Source organism: Aythya ferina (assembly GCF_964211825.1).
Source record: "Aythya ferina genome assembly, chromosome: 26".
Classification (NCBI taxonomy): domain Eukaryota; kingdom Metazoa; phylum Chordata; class Aves; order Anseriformes; family Anatidae; genus Aythya; species Aythya ferina.
Window position 1 is genome coordinate 5537752 of NC_140324.1, and position 20646 is coordinate 5558397.

The 20646-nt window shown below is 66.8% G+C and overlaps 4 protein-coding genes across 5 annotated transcripts; 3 read left to right on the plus strand and 1 right to left on the minus strand.

Moving 5' to 3' along the window:
* Positions 1-99: 99 nt before the first annotated feature.
* Positions 100-8674, plus strand: THOP1 (thimet oligopeptidase 1). The gene is made up of 13 exons (XM_084499009.1): positions 100-257; positions 891-1094; positions 1950-2098; positions 2423-2530; positions 3083-3185; positions 3499-3659; positions 4043-4178; positions 4276-4642; positions 4897-5098; positions 5213-5399; positions 5748-5876; positions 6160-6296; positions 6400-8674. Exons 1-13 carry the CDS (start codon positions 242-244, stop codon positions 6556-6558), a joined length of 2058 nt encoding a protein of 685 aa, XP_084355135.1. The 5' UTR covers positions 100-241; the 3' UTR covers positions 6559-8674.
* PLK5 (polo like kinase 5 (inactive)) lies at positions 8210-9281 on the minus strand. Its single transcript, XM_084499010.1, has 3 exons — positions 9195-9281; positions 8916-9114; positions 8210-8830 (listed from the first exon to the last, which is right to left on the minus strand). Exons 1-3 carry the CDS (start codon positions 9263-9265, stop codon positions 8645-8647), a joined length of 456 nt encoding a protein of 151 aa, XP_084355136.1. The 5' UTR covers positions 9266-9281; the 3' UTR covers positions 8210-8644.
* Positions 9282-12348: 3067 nt separating this feature from the next.
* ADAMTSL5 (ADAMTS like 5) lies at positions 12349-17383 on the plus strand. Its single transcript, XM_084498598.1, has 12 exons — positions 12349-12556; positions 13691-13760; positions 13842-14002; positions 14316-14376; positions 14461-14569; positions 14665-14792; positions 14902-15025; positions 15462-15545; positions 15948-16111; positions 16208-16427; positions 16636-16707; positions 16797-17383. The coding sequence occupies exons 1-12, from the start codon at positions 12489-12491 to the stop codon at positions 17108-17110; spliced, it is 1575 nt and encodes a 524-aa protein (XP_084354724.1). The 5' UTR covers positions 12349-12488; the 3' UTR covers positions 17111-17383.
* Positions 17384-17955: 572 nt separating this feature from the next.
* LOC311423953 (CTD small phosphatase-like protein 2-A) lies at positions 17956-20333 on the plus strand. Of its 2 annotated transcripts, XM_084498601.1 has the most exons (8): positions 17956-18483; positions 18564-18639; positions 18727-18819; positions 19010-19072; positions 19190-19269; positions 19351-19477; positions 19565-19660; positions 19742-20333. In XM_084498601.1, the coding sequence occupies exons 1-8, from the start codon at positions 18059-18061 to the stop codon at positions 19802-19804; spliced, it is 1023 nt and encodes a 340-aa protein (XP_084354727.1). In that variant the 5' UTR covers positions 17956-18058; the 3' UTR covers positions 19805-20333. The 2 variants fall into 2 exon arrangements, with proteins under 2 accessions (XP_084354727.1, XP_084354728.1); XM_084498602.1 differs by lacking the exon at positions 18727-18819.
* The last annotated feature ends 313 nt before the right edge of the window (positions 20334-20646 follow it).

Sequence of the window (20646 nt, forward strand, 5' to 3'; positions counted from 1 at the left end):
GGGCGGCGGGGAAGGACCGGGAGGGGGGGGCTGAGCCGCTTCCCGGCCCTTTCCCGGTCCCGGAGAGGGGAGAAATGACGAGGGGGAGCGGCGCGGTCCTCCGCGATCCCAGCATGCCCCGGGCGCGGCCGCTCTGCCCCTTCCCCCGCCCGTCTCGTTGGTCGCGGCACATGCTCGGTGCGCGGGGCCGGCGCGGCCTCCTCACGGCCTCGGCGGCGGCAGCGGGGTCCCGGAGCCCGGAATGGCGCCCCCCACCGGTAAGGGGGCTGGGGGCACCGGGGGGGGGGGTCCCGGTATGAACGGGGGTCCCCGGTGAGGCCCGGGGGAGGTCCCGGTGTGGATGGGGGCAGGCCCAGGGAGGGTCCCGGTAAGGACGGGGGGGGCCCGGTAAGGACGGGGGGGGGGAGAGGGGGTGGTGAGGACGGGAGGGGGGTCCCCGGTGAGGGGGGGGGGTCCTGGGAAGGACGGGCAGGGGGGCCCGGTAAGGTCAAGGGAGGGAGCCCGGTGAGGACGGGGGGGTCCTGGGGAGGACGGGGGGGTCCCGGAGAGGCCGAGGAGGGGGTCCCGGTGAGGACGGGGGGAGCTGGGGGAGGGGTCCCGGTAAAGATGAGGAGGGGGAGCTGGTAAGGACTGGGGGAGGACGGGGAGGGTCCCAGCGTGGGGGGGAGCCCGGTGAGGACACGGGGGGAGCCCGGTAAGGTCAAGGAGGGGGGTCCCGGTGAGGACAGGGGGGTCCTGGTGAGGACACGGGGGGGTCCCGGTGAGGCCGGGGGGGTTCCAGCAAGGTCAGGGGGGTCCCTGTGAGGACACGGGTGGGGTCCCGGTGAGGACACGGGGGGTGTCCTCGCGTGCGGCCGTGCCACGGGGGGGGTGTCCCCGCGTTTCCCCAGGCAGCGTGGTGGACAGCCAGGCCCCGCGGCTGGTGGCCGAGCAGCTGCGCTGGGACCTGAGCGCCGAGCAGATCGAGCGCATGGCCGCAGAGCTCACCGAGAGGACCAAGCTGGTGTACGACCGCGTGGGCGCCCAGGAGCGGGGAGAGGTGTCCTACGAGAACACCCTCAAGGCCCTGGCGGACGTGGAGGTGGAGTACACGGGTAGGTAGCCGAAGAGGACACGCTTGTTTTCTGCAGATCTGCATCTTAATCGTTGTTTTTTTGCACCTTTTTTTGGGAGGGCGTCTCTGTGTTGTCATTTCTGTCTTCCCTTGAAGCCCTCGGTGTGATGTTTGCCTTCCAGTTAATGTTTACATGGCTAGATATGAGTACAAATAACAAAAAAAAAAAAAAAAAAAAAAAAGGAGACCTGGAACAGAAACGTGAATCTAAAATGAGGCCAACGCCTTGGCAGCGCCGCTGCTTTGGCAGCAGGAAGGTCTGCGGGGCTCCAGCAAGGTTTTAAGGCTGCCTGCTCCTTTTTATGTCCAAGTGTGTTGGCAGAAATCTAAGAAATCTCCAGCTTTTCTCCAACTCCTTGGATAAAAAGCTGTGTCCTGTCTGCCTGAGCGCTGCTGTCATGTCAGAGGTTATGTGTAAAGCAGCCTGATGGATTTTTGGTCGCTGATGCAGGCTCCGGTTATCTGATGCCCGCTCCCCTCCTGGGCAGGAGCTGGTGCCTGCAGGGCGGTGCCTCCCTGCTGTGGTTGTCTTGAGGCCTGGAGGCAGGGAGCGTTCCCCTCTGCTCCCTTCTGAGATGAAATCAGCCAGGGCAGAGCTCACCTGGGGCACGGTGGCGTCCGAGAGGCGGCTGCAGTAAGGGCGTGCCCTGGTTCCCCGAGGGATGGAGACACAACGGTGCTGCTGTAAAAGCCTCGTGGTTCTCCAAGCAGCAAGAGAGTTGGGGTCTGGGGTGCATAAAATTCATGCAAGTTGCATGCAGAAGGCTGAGTGCAGTGGGAAATGGCTCTCGTGCAGCTCCCCTTGCCTCTGCTGAACCCTCTGCTCTCTTTCCAGTCCGCCGGAACATGCTGGACTTCCCCCAGCACGTCTCTCCCTGCAAAGACATCCGTGCAGCGAGCACCGAGGCTGACAAGAAGCTCTCGGAGTTCGACGTGGAGATGAGCATGAGGCAGGACGTCTACCAGAGGATTGTCTGGCTCCAGGTGCGTGCTCGGGAGTAGGATGCCTCCAAGTGGGGAACAGAAGCCTCCTGGAGTTACAAGCAGTTCTATTCCCTTGTCCCAGACCTTAGAAATAAATGGTGCAAGGTCTGGAATTGAGTAATGTCCCAAAAGGGGCTGTAGTGGGGCATAAAGGTGAGACGTTTAAAGCAGCCCGACAGGAATTAATGCACCAAAGCCTTAGTGTGGTGTGTTTCTGTCTGCTCTGGGCCGCTTCTGCAGCCCAAAACTCCCCCCCAGCTTCCTGCAGAGCTGTGTGGGGGTCTCAGCCCGTGGCTTCTCCTGCTCATGGGCTTTGTTTTCCAGGAGAAAGCGGAGAGCGCTTCGCTGAAGCCCGAAGCAAAGAGGTACCTGGAGAGGCTGATCAAACTGGGCAAGAGAAACGGGCTCCATCTCCCTGAGGAAACGCAGGAGGTGAGGCCTCGGGGCTCAAAATAAATATGTGCAGGGGGCGCCTCGGTGGGGCAGCGTAGCTGTAGAGCAGAGGCCTGAGGCTCGCTCCTGATCCGTGTGACCTTGGGCACGCCGGGTGATGTCTCCCTGCCCCTTTTTTTCCTTTTTCTTGGGTGGGGATAACGTCACACCGCAGGCGTGGGGGCAGCGGGGAGGGCGTCCCCCTCATCTCTCCCCCTTTTATCGTGGCTCAGCGAAGGAGCCTGAAATTAGGTTAAAAATAGAAAACGAGATGAAACGAGGGCAGGGGAGGTCGCTGCTGAAACACCTGCAGCTCCTGAGCTGGCAGGAGGTGCTTGGGACGGTGCTGAGGTGGCTGCTTTCCCACCAGGTGGGATCAAAGGGAGCCTGTTCCAGCCCGAGTGCAATTAATTCTGCAACGTTGCAGTTGAATAAAAGCCAAGTGCAGACCAGGGGGCGACTCAGCAGGCAGGCTGCTGGCTGCAGCCCCTGAGCGGTGCTGCTTGACTTTCCCATTTGGGCTGACTTTATCTGTTCTTCTCCATTTTATAGAAAATCAAAGCTATTAAGAAAAAGCTGAGCGTCCTCTGCATAGACTTCAACAAGAACCTCAACGAGGACACCACCTTCTTGCCCTTCTCGAAGGAGGAACTAGGTAGGGAGCTCTCAGACTCATTTCTCCTGGATCTCAGGGCCTGGTTCGTGCTCACACCCCATTTTGGGCCTGACAAGGTTGCCTGGGGGCTGTTCCCTGCTCTGGGGTGGAGGTAAAAGAGGGTGTTCCTGCAGCGTTCCTGCCTTCTGCAGGAATTTATGAAGCCCTGAGATGGCTCTGGCTAAGGAGCAAGAGCCCGTGCTGTGCCCAGAGCTGTTATTTCGGGAGAGGCTCGGGCTCTCTGTCAGCTGGCTGCTCTTTTCTCTCGAGATCCCTTCCAACCCCTGTAATTCTGTGATTCTCTGATTCTCAGGGGGGCTCCCCGAGGACTTCCTCAACTCCCTGGAGAAGACGGAGGACGGGAAGCTGAAGGTCACCTTGAAGTACCCGCACTACTTCCCTCTCTTGAAGAAGTGCTACGTGCCTGAGACGAGGAGGAAGGTGGAAGAAATGTTCAACTCCAGGTGCAAAGAGGTGGGTGGCCTCACTGCCTGCCGGCAGGGCCAGGAGAAATGCTCGTCAGGACTTTTCCCTGGGCACATCTCGTCCTGTGGAGAGAAGCCTCAGTGCCCCCAGATCCCCGGGAAGGGCGATGGCATCTTCAGGGAGATGGAGACCTGCTGCTTGTAGAGTCCTCAGAGCTGGGGAGGAGGCAGAGTTAGGGCAAGCTGTGACAGCTGAGCCTTGCTCAGCACGTGTGGGAAGGGGTTTCCTGGCCGTGGTCGTGTGAAAGACCGAATTTTCCAGGCGCTGAAGGGGGCTGCTCTGAGACTCATGCTGCTTTCCGCACTGGGGCTCGGGCTTCGTTTCTTCTCTGCCTTGAGAACGAGGCGCAGCTTTGTTCCTTCACGTTGCAGGAGAACTGCCTGATCCTCAAGGAGCTGGTGGACCTGCGGGCTCAGAAAGCCAGCCTGCTGGGCTTCAGCACCCACGCCGACTTTGTGCTGGAGATGAACATGGCAAAAAGCAGCAGGACGGTGGCCACCTTCCTGGGTAGGGCGCCCGGCTGCGGAGGGGAGGAGCGGGCTCCCTTGGGCTGGGGGGGCTGCTCTCAGCCCTGGCCCCCAACATTCCCCCTGTGCCCTTGCAGATGAGCTGGCCCAGAAGCTGAAACCCCTGGGGGAGAAGGAGCGGGCTGTGATCCTGGACCTGAAGAAGAAAGAGTGCGAGAAGCGAGGGCTGGAGTTCGACAACCGCATCAACGCCTGGGACATGCGCTACTACATGAACCAGGTGGAGGAGACCAAGTACAGCGTGGACCAGAACCTGCTGAAGGAGTACTTCCCCATGCAGGTGGTCACCACGGGCCTGCTGGCCATTTACCAGGAGCTGCTGGGCCTCACCTTCCACCTGGAAGAGAAGGCTCAGGTGTGGCACGAGGACGTGCAGCTCTACACGGTGAAGGACGCCTCCTCCGGGGAGACCATCGGCAAATTCTACCTGGATCTGTACCCACGGTGAGGCCTGGGGACATCCGAGAGAAGGAAGAGGGTTGGGATAGTGGGACAGGAGCCTGCCACGTGCAGAGGGAAGAGGAGGGGATGTCTCAGTGCGTGGCTGTGGTGGAGGAAGGGTTGCAGCCACCAGTAGGGTTGTGCTGGGAGCGCAGGGGCTGCTGCTGTGAGCAGAGCTCGGTGCCCTGCCTGGGAGCTTGTGGCTGCCTCCCTGGGCACCTCACCACATAACAGTCTCCTCTTTCTCCCCGTTGCAGGGAAGGGAAGTACGGGCACGCAGCCTGCTTCGGCCTGCAGCCGGGCTGCCTCCTGCCGGACTCCAGCCGGCAGATCTCGGTGGCTGCCATGGTGGCCAACTTCACCAAGCCCACGCCGGACGCGCCTTCCCTGCTGCAGCACGATGAGGTGGAGACCTATTTCCACGAATTCGGGCACGTAATGCACCAGCTGTGCTCTCAGGTGAGGCCCAGCGGGGCCTTTTTGTTACTTTGCCCCGTTTTGCTGCCTTTTTGGGGGGATGAAATGATGCCCTGCTCTGAGCTGGCTGTGCTGACGGTCTGACACGTCTTCCAGGCGGAGTTTGCCATGTTCAGTGGGACGCACGTGGAGCGGGACTTCGTCGAGGCACCGTCACAGATGCTGGAGAACTGGGTGTGGGAGAAGGAGCCGCTGCTGCGCATGTCCAGGCACTACAAAACTGGAAGCCCCATCCCCGATGAGCTGCTGGAGAAACTCATTAAATCCCGACAGGCAAACACAGGTGGGAGCCGGTGACGAAAGGTTTTGGGGAGCAAGGGCTGTGTGATGTTCCCAGCGAGCTCAGAGCCTTGCCTTGGTGTCCCCTGCTTGTGGGGACAGGAAGGGGACTCATGGTGTCCTGGTCACGATGGTTAGGGGAAAGGTTTTGTGGGGACAGAGGGCTGGGAGGAAGAACCACATCTTGCTGTTAAGCTGGGAAGCACGAAGGTGAGGTGACAGGAGGTGCCCAGGGGGGTGCAGCTGTGGGAGTTTCTGGATGGTCTGGTCTGGGGAAATGGTTTTAAAATCGGGTGTGGGGAGAACTGGGAGCCCTCGGGCCTCAGCTCCCCTCCTCCTCCCCCCACAACAGGACTGTTCAACTTGCGTCAGATCGTCCTGGCCAAGGTGGACCAGGCGCTGCACACCCAGACCAAGGCTGACCCCGTGGAGGTGTTCGCCCAGCTCTGCGAGGAGGTGCTGGGCGTCCCGGCCACCCCAGGTAACGAGGGGGGGGCTCTGCGGGGGTCCCGCTCACACCGCAGGTCCCTTTCAAGGCTGGGGCCTCAGGCTGGTTTGGCGGGGGTGGGATTTGCTGACTCCCGGAAGAGCAGGGCTAAAACCACACAAAAATAACTGGAAAATCCTTCCCCATTTCCTCTGTGACTGCAAACAAGCCGACACGGTGCCTGCGGTGACACATTTACAACCCGCAGGGCTTTTTTCCACGAGTTTTTTTCCCCGTTAACGCCCCCTCCCCTTCCTTCCCTTCCCCTGCTGCGAAGGTACAAACATGCCGGCCACTTTCGGCCACCTGGCTGGGGGCTACGACGCCCAGTACTACGGCTACCTCTGGAGCGAGGTGTACTCCATGGACATGTTCCACACGCGCTTCAAGCAGGAGGGGATCATGAACTGCAAGGTAAGAGGAGGGGTTGAGCTGCAAGAGGTGGGAGCAGCGAGCTCGGCAGGGGGGTGGCTGTCCTAAATGCCCCCCCCCCCCTTTACCCCGTCTCTCCTTGCAGGTGGGCATGGATTACAGGAACTGCATCCTGCATCCCGGCGGCTCCCTGGACGCTTCTGACATGTTGAGGAAGTTCCTGGGCCGCGAGCCCAAGCAGGACGCCTTCCTGGCCAGCAAGGGACTGAAGGTGGAGAGCAACTCGCTGCCTTCAGCCTGCTAAGAAGCTGCTCCAGCCCGTCCCAGTCGAGCCAGCTCCTCGGCTGCGCCACCCGGTACATCCCAACGCGTCCCGGGCCAGCCCCGCCGGGAGCTGTTCCTCCAGGATCCTGCTCCGAGGGCCAGGGCTCTGCAGCGACAGCTCTGCGCAGGGAATTCGATTCCCTTTTGTCACCTCTCCCCCCCCAAAAAAAAAAAAAAAAAAAAAAAAAAAAGGGGGGGGGAGACGGGGCTGGTGCTAGCCCCCCGAAATTGGCTGAACTTTGAACCCCGTTTCTGCACAAGGGTGAGTTTCAGCCTCATCGTTAGCCTGGGAGGAGGGTGTGAGGAGGTAGCGAACCCGAATCCTTGTTTTAAGAACCCGTGTTTTAAATTCCTGCTTTTTAACAACCTTTTACCAGCCTTCCCCCCGGGGCTCGACTTGCTTTGTGCCCAGGGCAGACTTTGAGCACAAAACAAAAAGGCCCCGAGGGAGCCCTGGTAGGAGCCTGGCTCTCCCCGTCTTTGATCAGCTGTGGAATAAAGAAGGGGAGATGTGAAAAATGGTTGCATTTACGGGAACGTCCTGCCCCGAGCCCCTCAAACGCTCCCAAACCAGGGCTCTGAGGGCTCTGAGGGCTCTGCTGCGCGTGGCTCTCGCCTTCGGAGCCCCCGGGGCCATCTCAGGGCAGCTGACGGGTGCCTTCTGGGCTCGGGCCACGGCAGCAGGGTGTGCAGCTATTGCTGTCACCTCTAAACCAGGGTGGAACAGGGGTGGGCCGTGGAAAAAAAAAAAAAAAAGAAAGAAAAAAGCAGGCAGCTTCCACCAAGGCAGATGCCTGGGATAAAAATACCGAGCGGGAGCCGTGCCAGCGCCTGGGCTCTGGGTGCGGCACCCAACCGAGGGCCAGCAGCCAGCCCTTCGCTGGCCTTGGGAGCAGCTGGGTTTCCTGCCCGCCCCGCTCCCGGCCCCAAAAATGTGCCCCGGGGGTGCGGGGCCGTGCTGAGCCCCCCCCCTGCTCTGTGCTCGCAGCCCCCCAGCCCTGTGGTTTCTGGCGCCGCGGTGCCCACGCTCGTGGGGTTGCGAGCCTGGGGTGAAGGCTGGTTTCTGGCCTTGCTCCTTGGCTTGAGCTCCTGCTTTTTTTGTAGGAGTTGCAGGGGAAGGTGCACCTTTAGGGCTGGGGGAGGTGGGCAGCTTCCCCGGGGAGCTGAGGACCCCGTGGGGTTGCTCCCAGCACCCGTCGGGGGGGGATTTCTCCTCCCTGCCATCGTGGTGGGCGCTGAGGGCAGCCCTCATCCTCCCCGGCTCCCCTTTTTGGTGATTTTTCTCCCCGTTCCCACCCCAGCTCCAGCCTCGGGCTCGCTCCCTGCCTTGCAGCTCACGCTGTCACCTCCTCACCTCCCTCCCCAGCCCCTCGGTGACAGGGCAAGGCCGAGGCCACCGGGGTCACCCTGCGCCGACGTGGCCGGGTCCGTGAGCAGCGAAGCGGCTCCGTGGTGCTGGCTGGGGCCACCGCAGGCATCTCATGTGTGTCCCCCCCCCTCTGTTTTAGACATAGGCCGGCGTCCTGGGGGCTGCCCGCTGCCGGAGCCGCGCTGTGGGTGTTTTAAATGTCCCGTTTTACTCAGCTTTCAGGGTTTTCTTTCAGCCCTCTTCTCCAGGGAGAGGAGCGGACGGGGAAACCGCGCACTTTTTGCTCCCTCCTGCCCCCAGACCCCCCCGCTAACGTCGTCCTTCCCCCCAATACCTCCTGCTGCTGCCCCTGCAGGGAGAGGTGCTGCCAAAAGGTGCTCGCAGGCAGAGCGGGGCCCGTTCTGTGCCCCCCCAGGGTGTAAGTGCTGCTCTTCTCGGGGCTCAGCCCCAGGCACCAAGCTGTCCTGCACCAGGCTTCCCAGAGCCGCGCCTCGTCCCCCTCCCCTCGTCCCCATCCCCATCCTGTCGGGGAGGAGAGGTCCCGTTGGTTGTTTTATTTTATTTTATTATTTTTTCTCCTGTTAACCTTTTCTAAGGGCAAACTGGTGTGTGTGTGCCGTTCGTACTGGTCCCGTCCCGCCCTGCTTGTCCTGATGACTGGAATTTAGACGGTTCCTAGCACTAATAAAGGTTTTCCTCAGCCCGTGGCTGCGGGGCTGAGCTCCTGCCCAGGAACCTGCTCCTTGCGGGGGGGCCGGGTGGCTGCGTCCCAGTGCTCCCAGTTCACCCAGCGCCGTGCCAGCGTCGCCACAGCTCCCTTCAGCAGGCTGAAGACGGGCACAGTGCGGCAGGCGTGGGGCGGCAGCGAGTCCGGCGTGAAGCCCTGGGGGGGCAAGAGGCGGCGATTTCCCTCATCCTCCCCATCCCGGGGGGGTCCCAGGGTTATCGTACCCCCCCCCAGTTTATACCTGGGTGAAGAATCCATGCTCCAGCACCTCCCCGAGGCCGGCTCGTGCCGTGGGGTCGGGGAGCAGCAGGCGCCCCAGGAGGGCTCGGGCACGGGGCGAGAGGCCGGGGGGCAGCGGGTACCGCGCCGCGCGGATGCTCCCGTACAGCTCCTGCCGCTCGGCTGCCTCGAACGGGGGGCTGCCCGTCAGCACCTCGTACCTGGGAGGGTTTGGGGGGGTCCTGGGTGCTCAGTGAGGTCAGGAGCCCCCCCCTGCCCACCCGCTGGGTGCCCCCCTTACATGATGCAGCCCAAGGCCCAGATGTCCGAGGGCGCCCCGTGGCCTTTGCGGTCCAACACCTCCGGGGCCATGTAGGCGGGGGTCCCACACAGCGCCCTGGGGGAGGGCAGGGGGAGCACAGGGTGAAGGTGAGGGGGGGGCTACACTGTGCTGGGACCCCCACCCAGCTCAGAGCCCCGCTCACCCCCAGCACCGGGTGCCCGCCGCCGCCGGCCGAGCCAGCCCCAGGTCCCCGATCTTCACCTGCATCTTCTCAGTCACCAGCACGTTACCTGCTGGGACGGGGGGGTGTGAGCTCGGGGTGGGGGGCACGGCTCACCCAGCAGCCCCCCCCCAGTCATCCCCAACCCCACGCACTGGGTTTGAGGTCCCGATGCACCAGGCCCTGGCCGTGGAGGTAGCGCAGCCCCGCGCCGCCCTGCCGCAGGTAGTAGCGCGCCTCCGGCTCCGTCAGCACCCCCCGGGCACGCAGGATGTCAGCCAGGGACTGGGGGCAGAGAGAGAGAGGGGGGGACAATTTGGGGTTTGGGGGCTGTCCCCAAAAGGGGACAAAGGTTTTAGGGTTGATTTTAACTCACCCTCCGGCCGCAGAGCTCCAGCAGCAGGTAGAGGTGGCCGCGGGTGGCGAGGTGGCCGTGCAGGCGCAGGACGTGGCGGTGGCACAGGCGGCCCTGCAGATCCTGCTCCCGCTGCACCTGGGGGGGGGAGACCCCGAGAACAGCGGGGACACCTCTGTGGGGGGGGGGGGGTGCGGGGAGAAAAACCCCAGGGAGCCAGCCATGGGGGAGAAGGGGAGGGGGAGAAGGGGAAAGAAGGGGAAGAAGGGGGGAGAAGGAGGAAGGGGAAAAAGGGGGAAGAAGGGAGAAAAAAGGGGAAAAAGGGGGGAGAAGGAGGAAAAAGGGGGAGAAGGGGAAAGAAGGGGGGAGAAGGGTGGAGAAGGGGGAAAAGGGGGAAGAAGGGGGGAGAAGGAGGAAGGGGAAGAAGGGAGAAAAAAGGGGAAGAAGGGGGAAAAAAGGGGGGAGAAGGAGGAAAAAGAGGGAGAAGGGGAAAGAAGGGGGAAAAAGGGGAAAAAAGGGGGAAAAAGAGGAAAGAAGGAAAAAGGGGGAAGAAGGAGGAAGGGGAAAAAGGAGGAAGAAGGGAGAAAAAAGGGGAAAAAGGGGAAGAAGGGGGAAAAAGGGGATGAAGGGGAGAGGAGGAAGGGGGAAGAAGGGGGAAAAAAGGGGAAGAAGGGGGAAAAAGGGAAGAAAGGGGAAAAAGGGGGGAGAAGGAGGAAGGGGGGAGAAGGGGAAATAAAGGGGAAAAAAGGGGAAGAAGGGGGGAGAAGGGGAAAGAAGGGGGAAAGAAGGGGGAAAAAGGGAAAAGAAGGGAGAAGAAGGGGCAGGGTGGGGGGCTCCTCGGGGCTGCCCCCCCCCGGTACTCACCCTCTCCGCCACCCCCGGATCCTCGAGCCGAGCCCGTGGGATCACCTTGGCCGCGAAGCCCCTGCCGCTGCCCAGCTCGGTCAGGCGATAGCAGCGCCCGAAAGCCCCCTGGGGGGGGCAACGGCACCGCTCAGCACCCACCCGGGCACCCCGGGGGGGGCGAGGAGAGGAGGGTGCAGGCGTTGGGTGCCCCCCACCACCACAGCATCCTTCCCCCCCTGGGCTATCCCCCCCTGCCTCAGTTTCCCCGTCCCCGCGGTGCGCTCGGGGCCGTGGTTGGGTTGGGATGGAGCCGGGGGGGGGCACCGAGGGGCATTTACCTCCCCCAGCAGCCCCCCTCGCCTGAAGAGCCTCCCGCTGCCCTCGTCCACCACGTAGCCCCCGGGCAGCTCGGCCCCCCCCATCCTGCGCCCGACACCCCCAGGAGCACCCAAGGGACCCCCCCAGGGATGCCCACACCCGGCCACCCTCCTCCTCCTCCTCCTCCTCCTCCTGTGCCGTAACCGCTTCGGCTCCGGGCTGCCCACACCTGGGGGGTGCTGTGGGACCCTGGGGGGGGGGGGGGCACGGACACCGGGGGGGGGGACACCCAGCACCCTGAGCAGGACCCAGTTTGCGCCACCGGGGTGGGACGGAGCCCCCGGGGGCGGCTCGTGCCCGGGGTTTTTTGGGGTGCCGTGGGCTGGATGTGGCCCCCCTCCCTCTGCCCCTTTCCCAGCTGTGTCTGGGCCCCCCCCCCAGCACCCCAAGACCCCCCCTAGGGTCTTTGTTCCCCCCCCCGACACCCCAGACCTCTCCAGCAGGTCCCAGCGCTGGGTGCTGAGCAGGGACCCGACCCCCAGGACCCCCCCTCCTGGGGGCTCCCGGTCCTGGAGGGGGTGTGGGGGGGTCCCATCTGCTTCCCCCCCCCTCCCCAGGGAGGATGGGGGTCCTGGGATCCTTTTGGCACCGTGGGGGGGCTGCAACCCAGCCCCCCCCCCCCCCCCCAACCCAGCACAGGGCTCCCTGCCCAGTGCCTGCAGCTGGGCCTCGGCTGGGGGGGGCTCCACGAGGGGGGGGGGGGGCTGGAGTGCGGCCAGCACGGGGGCTGCCGGCAGCTGTGGCCCCCCCAGGGACATCCCCAGCCCCTTAACTCCCTGCGTGCCGGGGTGAGAGGAGTCACCCTGGGGGGGGGGGACAGGGAGGGGACAAGGCCACCCAAAGGCCATCGTGCCACGGGGGGGGGGGCCCAGCTCACGGCTGTGGCTGCGTGATGGGGGGGGGGACACACGAGGCTGCTCCCCCTTGGTGCCTGTGGGGGTCACCGGGTCCCCTTCCCGGCACGGGGGCTGCTGGTGCTTTGCCCCATGGATCCACAGGGCCCCCCCCCCAAACCCCCAAATTGCTGGGTTGGGCTCTCGGGGTGTTTATTTGGGGGGGGGGGGCTTCTGGGTGCTGGGGACGTGCCCCGCTCACATCCCCCAGCTCACCCCAACCCCGCCGTGCGCTGCCCCCCGCGGCGCACAGGATCGGGGTCACCTCCACCCCCCCCCCAAACGCAGCCCCACCGAACCTGGGTGCCCCCCCCCCATCCCGGCTCGTGTGTCCCGTCCCCCCCCCCCCGGCAGCCTCGCGCGCCGTGGGCCCCCAAGGGTTAAGCGTGAGATTGGGGAGGGCTGGGCGCACCTTTGGGGCTGGATATTAATAACGCAGCGGGGAGGGACGGGAGGCGAGCGGGAGGGGAGCCCCGGCCGCCCGCCCCGGGGAGCTGCGCACGCGATGCCCGCTCGTCCGGGGGGGCCCCGCGCTGCCGCCCACCCCCCCGGCCCCACCGTGGGGTCACCGGGCTGGGACTGAGCCGCCGGCACCCTTGGGTGCCCCAGCGGGGCGAGGCATGGCCGTGCCGGGGAGCCGGGGCGGTTTGGCACCCCCTGCCCACCTCGGGGGACCCCACGGTGCTGGGTAAGCCCCCGCGTTCTGCTTCACCCCTCGTGGCCTCTTCTCTGCTCTGCTTGGGGGGGCTCTGGGGGGCTGGGGAGGGCTGTGGGACCCCCCCCCCGCTGTCCCATGGGCGCCCAGAGCTCTGCTTTGCCCTGGGGAAACTGAGGCACGTGGCGCCCACCCGGTCCCGCGGCATCACCAGCCCCTCGCTGGGCTCCGACCCCCCCAGAGCCACGAGCTGCCCCCCAGCCCTGCTGAAAGATTTGGGGACTCAGGGGGGGCCCAACATGCTGCTCCCACCCATGCGGGTGCTTGGGGGGCAGGAGGGGATTTGTGCCCCCCCCGGCAGCTTCGCGGCCCCCGGTCCCTGTGGGCGCAGCTCAGCAGGAGGAAACCGGCTCGGCGGGGGGATTCCCAGACACGGCCCCTTCCCCGCTGCGGGGCTGGGGCCCCCCACACCCCTGTTCCGGGCACGCTGGGGCCACGGGGTGGTCCTGAGCCCACGGGGTGGTTCGGGGCCACGGGGTGGTTCAAGGCCGTGGGGTGCTTGGGGAAACCGGGGCTGCTTGGGGGCTACGGGGTGCCGGGGGTTGAGGGGAGCTGGCAGGACTGGGGGTGCTCGGGGTCAGGCGTTTTGGGGTTGGGGGGAGGCGTGGGGCAGCCCCCCGGTTCCCCTCGCCCTGCCCAGGCTGGGCCGGATCCGGATCCGGGCTCTCGCCTCGGCTCCTGCCCAGGGCGCGACAACTGAGTCACGGCCCCGCCGCCGCCTCCGCGGCGCAGGTCTCATCCTGCCACCGCCAGCCCCGGCAGGCAGCGGGGCCGCGTGGGGCCGGGAGGCTCGGCACGGCTCGGCACGGCCCCGTGACTGCCGTGGGGCGCGTGTGGGGCTGTGCCGAGCCCGGTGCCGTGCCGAGCCTGGCGGCGCCCACGCGGCTGCGCCCACCTCGGCGGCGCCGCACCCTGCACCCCCGGGACCCTCCTGCACCGGCTGCCTCGCCTCGGCTCCTTTCCACCTCCTTCTCCCTCGCCTCGGGGTCCCCGTGGGGTGCAGGGTGGTAGCCGCCCCCCTCGGTGGCCCTGCTGCCGGGATGTGGGGCACCCCACGCGCTGCTGCTGGCCCCCAGAGCGAGGGGCTCAGGGTCTCTGCTCCCGCAGGCACCGGTGGCCGTGGCGGGCGCTGCTCCTGGCCTGGCTCAGCCTGGGCTGCGGCATCGGCACCGCGCAGGTGAGGGCACGGGGGCACCCCCGGGCTGGTCCGACCGTGCCACCGCAGCCCCCACCCCGAACATCCCCTTCCTCCACGCAGGGCTCAGCCCCGTATGTGGTGGGGCAGTGCCCCGAGCCCCCTGCCCGTGCTCGGCCTCGCCGGCAGCTGGCTCGGGGCACTTGGGGGCCCTGGGGACCCTGGAGCGCCTGCTCCAGCTCCTGTGGGGACGGCGTCGCCTTCCGCGCCCGGAGGTGCCTGCGGTGAGTGGTCCCCGCGGTGTCCCCACGCACCCCAGTGCCATCAGGGCACCACTTTCCACTCGTGCTCCTGCAGCTCCCGTCCCCACGTGGGGCCCTGGCCTCGTTTCAGCCTTGTTGTAGGGCGGGAGGGACGGGGAAGGCGGGCGGGTGCTGGCTCCGGCTGTCCCCAGGTGGCTCCATGTGGTCCCCACTCCTGGTTGCGCTCCCAGCCAGGCCACATCTTGGCATCGCGGCCCCGTAGAACATCCCCAAGGGGACGCGGGGCTGCTCGGGGTGGTTTTCCCTGGATGAAACACCGATGCTGTGACCGCAGATCCCCCCCGGAGGAGCCGTGCACGGGAGACCCGCGGCAGTACCGGCTCTGCCAGCTCCAGGTGAGCGCGGCGCGGCACGGCACGGCACGGCCCCGCGGGCTCCGTGCTCCTGGCCCCGTGGGCTCCATCCTGCCGCTCCCGCAGGGCTGCCCCGGTGGCTCGGTGCCTTTCCGTGCCATGCAGTGCTCCCTCTACGATGACAAACCCATCCCGGGCACACAGGCCCGGTACCGCTGGGTGCCCTTCTACGGAGGTGAGCACCGGGGCAGCGGGTGCAGCCGGGACCGGGGTGGGGGGCTGCTGCTGCCCCCACCACAACGTCCCCTCCTTCCTTTTTGGCCCCGGCAGCCCCCAACGCCTGCGACCTCAACTGCCTGGCCGTGGGGCACAATTTCTACTACACCTTCGGCCGGGTGCTGGACGGCACCCGCTGCGGCCCCGACTCCCCGGAGCTGTGCGTCGGCGGGCGCTGCCTGGTGGGTGTGCGAGGGGACGGGACCCCCGGGACCCCTGGGACCCCCAAGACCCCCTGGGACCCTCCAGGACCCTCAGTCCCTGCCCTGACACCGCGTCCTGGCTCCTCAGAGCGTTGGCTGCGACGGGATCCTGGGCTCGGGTGCGCGGCCCCACGCCTGCGGCCGGTGCGGCGGCGGCCAGGACGGGTGCCTCGTGGTGCACCGGCTCTTCCAGGGCACGGAGCCCCCCTCCGGTGAATGAACCATTGCCCCGGCCCCCTCCATGGGTGAATGCTTTGGCTCTTGGCTCCCCTGTCCCCCCACCCCGTCCCGTTTGTGTCCCCAAGGCTTCACCTGTGTCCCCCAGGATCTTTTGCAGCTCTCCCCGGTCACCTCTAGGGGGGGGATCCCTGGGGTGTCCCTATGGTCCGTGGGGTCCCCAGGGGTGTTTGGGGGTCCCTGGGTGCGCCCAGGACCCCTTGGTCCATGTCCAGTGCCCATGGGGTGCTTGGCCAGGCTGTGGGGACGATGACCCCCATGAGGGTGCCCTGCGTGTCCCAGTGCATGGCTCCAGTCCCCTCCCACCGCCCCCTTGCTCACCCTGCGGGGGTCCCAGCCCTGGCACCCCCCTCCCCACGACGCCCCCTCGGCCGTGCCCGGGCTCTGCCCTGACTCCCCGCCCGCCCCCAGGTTATTTTGGGTACATGAACGTGACCAAGATCCCGGCTGGGGCCACCAACATCAGGGTGACAGACAAGAGCCGCAACTACCTCGGTAGGACGCATCCCGTCCCCTCCCAGTCCGTCCCAGTCCGTCCCAGTTGGTGCTGGGAACGGGCCTGGGGCACAGACGCGGGTTTTGGGAAGGGCTGAGCTGCAGTGGGGCCGGCACAATGGGGCTGGGCCGGCTGCCATGGGACCAGCACTGGGTCCCCGTCCCCAGAACCCCGTTCCCAGCGCATCCAGGACCCCGTCCCCTGGGGGACCTGAGGAATTTTGCACATCAGGGTTCGGCTCCAGCTCGGGACCGAGGCCAAACCTCACATGAAAGCAGCTTTCTCCCCAACCCACGCTGCCCTCCCGGGGGCCTCCAGCACCGGGGCAGCCCCCACCCTGCCCAGCCCAGCACAGGGGTCCCGGGGCCGTGCTCGGCTCCCGCTCACGCTCCTTCCCGCAGCCCTGATGACGAGCGACGGGCGCTACGTGCTCAACGGGGACTGGTCCATCGCCTGGCCGGGGCCGTACGAGGCGGCCGGCACCCGGCTGCTCTACGCCCGGAGCCCCGACGGCACCGAGAGCCTGGAGGCGGCGGGGCCCACGGACGAGGATCTCCACGTGCTGGTGAGCCCCGGGGGTGGCGTGGGGTCGCGGGGAGACGCCCCCCCAGCCCCGCTGCCCCCCGCCGCCACCCTGAGCTCTGCCCCTGCCTCGCTTCAGGTCCTGCTGCAGGAACCCAACCCCGGCATCGAGTACGAGTTCTGGCTGCCCCGCGGGCACCCCCAGCCCCCCGACACCAGCCCCCTGCGGCAGCCCCAGCCCCGGGGGGCCGGCAGCCCCCCGCCCGCGGAGCCCCCGGCCCCCACGCCGCCCCCACGGACCCAGAGCCACAGCACAGAGCCACCGAGAACCCCCCCTGGCCGCAGCGGGGCTGCCGCAGGTGCCTGCACCCCCTCCCCGTTCCCTCCTGCACCCATGGGTGCTGCTGTGGGGAGGGACCTGGAGAGCCTGGGGGAGGGCTGAATGCCCAGAGCGTGGCGTTCTCCCTCTGTCCTTATAGGACAAGGCCCCCAGACCATTAAAGGGGGGGTTTGGGGGTGCCACATCCCCTCTCCCCACTAAGCTGCTGCAGCTTTGCCCCCATGCAGGGCGATGCGGGAGGTGCCGGCCCCCCAAGGGACGTTCCCAGCGCATCCGGCACTTCTGCCAGAGCGACTTCGGTGAGCACCGGGTGGGCTGGGGGGGACGACAAAGGGGCAATGCCAGGGACCGTGTGCCCAGCTCAGGCCGCCCCACACCATCCCTGCAGTCTTCCGAGCCCGGATCCTGGCGCGGCGCTCGGTGGGGCAGGAGACGCGCTACGAGGTGCAGGTGGAGACTCCGTACCGGCACCGCTTCCCGCTGGTGCCGCGTGAGTACGTCTGGGTGCCCGACGCCTGCGGCTGCCCCCCGCTGCTGGAGGGCCGCGAGTACCTGCTGATGGCGCGGCGCCACGTCAACTACGAGCACACCCTGAACCGCATCCTGCTGCAGCGCGACGGCTACGCCCGCCCGTGGTCGCCCCGCGAGGAACGGCTGGTGCGGGAGGCAGCGCGGCACTGCGCACGGCCACGGCCACCCTGAGCCCCCGGCCACATCGCCCCGGGGGTGACAGCGGGACCCCCAGGGTGGCAGCGGGACCCCGGGGGTCACGGGGAGGCCGGGACCCCTCCGGCCACGCAGCGGGTCCTCTGCGACCCTTTGCGAGGCCATGGAGGGGGCAGCACCCCCGGAGCCCCGTGCCGGGCACCCCGCTGTCCTCAGGGGTGGTTTGGCTGCAGGGGAGGGGAGGAGGAGGGTGGTAATTTATTTTATTTTATTTTATTTTGCAGAAAATAAAGCTATATATCCCTCGGGTGCTGTGCGTCCCTTTCTTGGCTAGAAGCAGACGGGGTGTCCCTTGCGCTCCCCACCCCGGGGTGCCATCCGAGTCCCCGTGCTGAGCCCCAGGAGCAACACATCCCCATCCCTGTCCCCATCCTGTCCCCATCCTGTCCCTGTCCCTGTCCCCGTGATGGAATCTCGCCAGCCTGTGCCTCTCAGGGCCGGGGACCTGCTGCTTATCTCCCTTCCGTTGGAGGCTCGCGGGTCCTTCCCCGGCCGTAACCCAACCCGGGGCTGGCTGCGCCCCGCGGGGCCCGTGCGGGGACAGGGTGGGGGCACCGCAGGCTCGGCCACCCCCTGCACCGTGCTGTGAGCCCCAGGGGGCGTTTGGAGCTCTCCCAAAAAAGCTGGGGGCTCCCCAGTGGGGCAGTGGTCGATGGCCGAGAGCCAGAACTGGGGCAGGGCTGGGCTCCCCCAGCTGGTCCCAGTACAGCCTGAGTGGTGCCAGGTGCTCCAAGCGTGGGCAGGGGCTTGTGGGGTGATTGGGGGCAGAAAGGTGCCCTATAAGAGTGCCCCAACCCACCTAAACTCCTGGGTGGGGGCTGCTTTGGCCTTGGGGGGGATCCCCAAGCGTTAGTGAGTGCCTGGGGCTCTGTGCTGGCACCCTGAGGGTCCCCCTGTCCCCCTGTCTGTCCGTCTGTCCTGGGGATGGCCACCCCACGGGCAAAGAGACCCCGCAGGGAGAACGGTGGGGACCTGGGGCTCTCGGCCACCAAACCCCGGACTCGCCAGGAGAGAGGAGGGGATGGGGGCAAGCGTGTCCCGGGTCCCCCCCTGGAGCCGGTGACCCCCAGAAGGACCCCCAGAAGGACCCCCAGGAGGACCCCCGGCAGGCAGCAGCTGGCCAGGCTGCAGTGCGGTGGGGAGCGTGGCAGCCCGGCGTCCACTTCCCTCTGCCTGGGGGAAAGGGGTGAGCCCCCCCACCGTGGGGTAACCCCTGTTTGGGGAGGGGGCCAGCCCTGGGCTGCGGTGCTGGGACTCCCCCCGAGCCCCCCGCCGCAGCCCTGCTATAAGGGAGCCTACTTCTCGGGGCTCCCCGTGGAGGAGTGCCAGGACCCCGCTGTCCCCAGCCTGTGAGTATGGTGTTTTTTTTTTTGGGGGGGGGTCTCCACAGCCCCCCTGCAGCACCCAAGCTCTGCTTTCCTCCGGCCAGCCCGCTCCCTGCGCCCCCCACGCCCGGCCCCCGCAGGACCCGCAGCACCCCGGAGCACACCCTGGTCCTGGAGCTGGTGAGCTGGGGGGGGATTTTGGGGAGGGGGGGGGGGGGCACGGTGCTGGGGCTGGGCCTGACGCTGCCGCCTGCCCCCCCACCATAGGAGGGGACCCTGGTCTGCTCCTCCGTGCTCGCCGGACGGCTGCCAGGCGCCGTGGCCTCCTTCACCACCTCCTTCCAGGGCGATGCCTACAAGGTGGGCGTCCTTGTGCCGGGGTGGGGGCCGTGGGGGGCTGGGGATTTGGGTCCTGAGTCCTCCCCTTGCACCCCAGGGGATGGAATCCCAGGGGAGGGGGTGGCCGGGGTCCCCTGGGCTCCCCTCGGGGGCACTGCTGGGTGTCAGGTTTTGGGTGCCGGGGCTGCCTGCGGGCGCTGTTCCCTTGCAGGTCCACGTGCAGCTGCGTCCCCACGTGCAGCAGTTCCTCGAGAGCCTTTCCAAGACCTACGAGGTACCCGGAGCCCCCCAAAATTCCCCGGGGGTCTGCGCAGAGCCAGGCGGGTGCTGCTGCACTGGGGTGGGGAGGGCTCGGGCAGCTCACACAGGAGCCTTCATCTGCTCTCCCCAGATCTTCATCTTCACGACGGCGAAGCAGGACTACGCCGAGAAGATCCTGGATGTGCTGGACCCCAAAAAGAAGCTGATCAGGTGATGTCCCTGCAGAAACCCTGCTGGGGGGGCACTCCCGTGGCCGGGGCTGCTCCCCACGGGTTCCGCGTCCCCCTGCAGGCGCTGCCTCTCCCAGCGGGACTGCCTCTGCGCCCGCGGCTGCTACTGGAAGGATCTGGCCCTGCTGGGCAGAGACCTGGCCAAGACGGTGGCCCTGGACCACACCATCCAGGGCTTCCCCTCCCAGGTACCCGCTGGCTCTCGTGTCGGGGGATTCACTTGCCCCGTGGCCACGACGGTTGCCCCGTGGCCAGCGCTCGCCCTCTCTCCCCAGGCTGCCAACTGGATCCCGGTGCCGAGGTGGTTCGGGGACCCTGGGGACGAGGAGCTGCTGCGCCTCGTCCCGCTGCTGGGACAGCTCTGCCGGGCGGTGAGGACGGGGCTGGGGTCCGGGATGGGGTGGCACGAGCTGTGGGGCACAGCCCCCTTCCCATCCCCATCTCTCCCCTAGGACGACGTGCGCACCGAGGCGCAGCAGCGGCTCCCGCGTTGCAGGCTGCCCGCCGAGGACTAGGACAGCCTGCGAGGAGGGGAGCGGGATGGGGAAACCCCCCCCAAGCAGGGACCCTGGCTTGGGGGGCCAGCGCTGCCATGGGGAAGCCTCGCTGCAGCGCTTGGCCGTCGCCCAGAGCTCTGTAACGTCCCGCCGAGGGGTGCTTTCGTGGATGATTACGTGCTTGGACAAAGGTCTTGCTCTCTTCTTCGCCTCCCAAATCCTCCTCAGCTGTGCAAACACGCAGAGCCCGGGGCTGGGGGGCTCAGCCCGCTGCCACCCCGCGATGCCACGCAGGTTTGGGTGCCCGCAGCGGCCCCGTTCCTGCTGTTTGGTGGCCGGGCCCCAGCTGGCAGCGATCCCCATGCCCCCTCCAAGCCCTGCCTGGTGCCGCACTGCTGCCGGCCCCGGGCACGTTTCTGAAGGCTGCTGATCACTGGGGCCCTGCTGTGCCAGCACCACGGAGTGGTGGTTCCCAGTCCTGCTCCCAGTTCAGCTCCCTCTCCCCTGCCAAAATCGCTCAGCCAGTGCTGGAGGCACTGGCCGTGTTTACTGGGGCGCAGCTGTTTGGAGGGAAGTCACATCTCCTCCTCTGCGCCTGGGAAAGGGCGCGGGGCTCCGTGCTCGGCCACGCAGCCCGGCCCAGCTGGAAATAGCTCCCTCGCAGCAGCCAGCCAGGGGCTGGGTCCCCAGCGCCGTGTAAATCCCCGGGGAATGGAAGGGATGAGCCAGGGAAAGGGGGGGGGGGAAGCCACCGCTGCGTCCGTACCCATGCACGGAGCTGGATATGGAGCGGGGTCAGCGCACAGCTGCTGGCAAGGAACGTCAGCCTTCAGGAAGGGCAGCCCCAAAGGGCAACAAAA

Bases quoted from the DNA above. Each gene is read 5' to 3' on its own strand.
- THOP1 (XM_084499009.1), top strand. The intron at 1,095-1,949 runs GTAGGTAGCCGA...CTCTCTTTCCAG, and splicing joins CGTGGAGGTGGAGTACACGG to TCCGCCGGAACATGCTGGAC. The intron at 4,643-4,896 runs GTGAGGCCTGGG...TCCCCGTTGCAG, and splicing joins TACCTGGATCTGTACCCACG to GGAAGGGAAGTACGGGCACG.
- PLK5 (XM_084499010.1), bottom strand. From the start codon at position 9,265: ATGGCCCCGGAGGTGTTGGACCGCAAAGGCCACGGGGCGCCCTCGGAC. The intron at 9,115-9,194 runs GTAAGGGGGGCA...AAACCCTCCCAG, and splicing joins TGGGCCTTGGGCTGCATCAT to GTACGAGGTGCTGACGGGCA. The intron at 8,831-8,915 runs GTATAAACTGGG...TTGCCCCCCCAG, and splicing joins AGCATGGATTCTTCACCCAG to GGCTTCACGCCGGACTCGCT.
- ADAMTSL5 (XM_084498598.1), top strand. From the start codon at position 12,489: ATGGCCGTGCCGGGGAGCCGGGGCGGTTTGGCACCCCCTGCCCACCTC. The intron at 13,761-13,841 runs GTGAGGGCACGG...TCCTCCACGCAG, and splicing joins GCGGCATCGGCACCGCGCAG to GGCTCAGCCCCGTATGTGGT. The intron at 15,026-15,461 runs GTGAATGAACCA...GCCCGCCCCCAG, and splicing joins GGGCACGGAGCCCCCCTCCG to GTTATTTTGGGTACATGAAC.
- LOC311423953 (XM_084498601.1), top strand. From the start codon at position 18,059: ATGGCCACCCCACGGGCAAAGAGACCCCGCAGGGAGAACGGTGGGGAC. The intron at 18,484-18,563 runs GTGAGTATGGTG...TCCTCCGGCCAG, and splicing joins GACCCCGCTGTCCCCAGCCT to CCCGCTCCCTGCGCCCCCCA. The intron at 18,820-19,009 runs GTGGGCGTCCTT...GTTCCCTTGCAG, and splicing joins TCCAGGGCGATGCCTACAAG to GTCCACGTGCAGCTGCGTCC.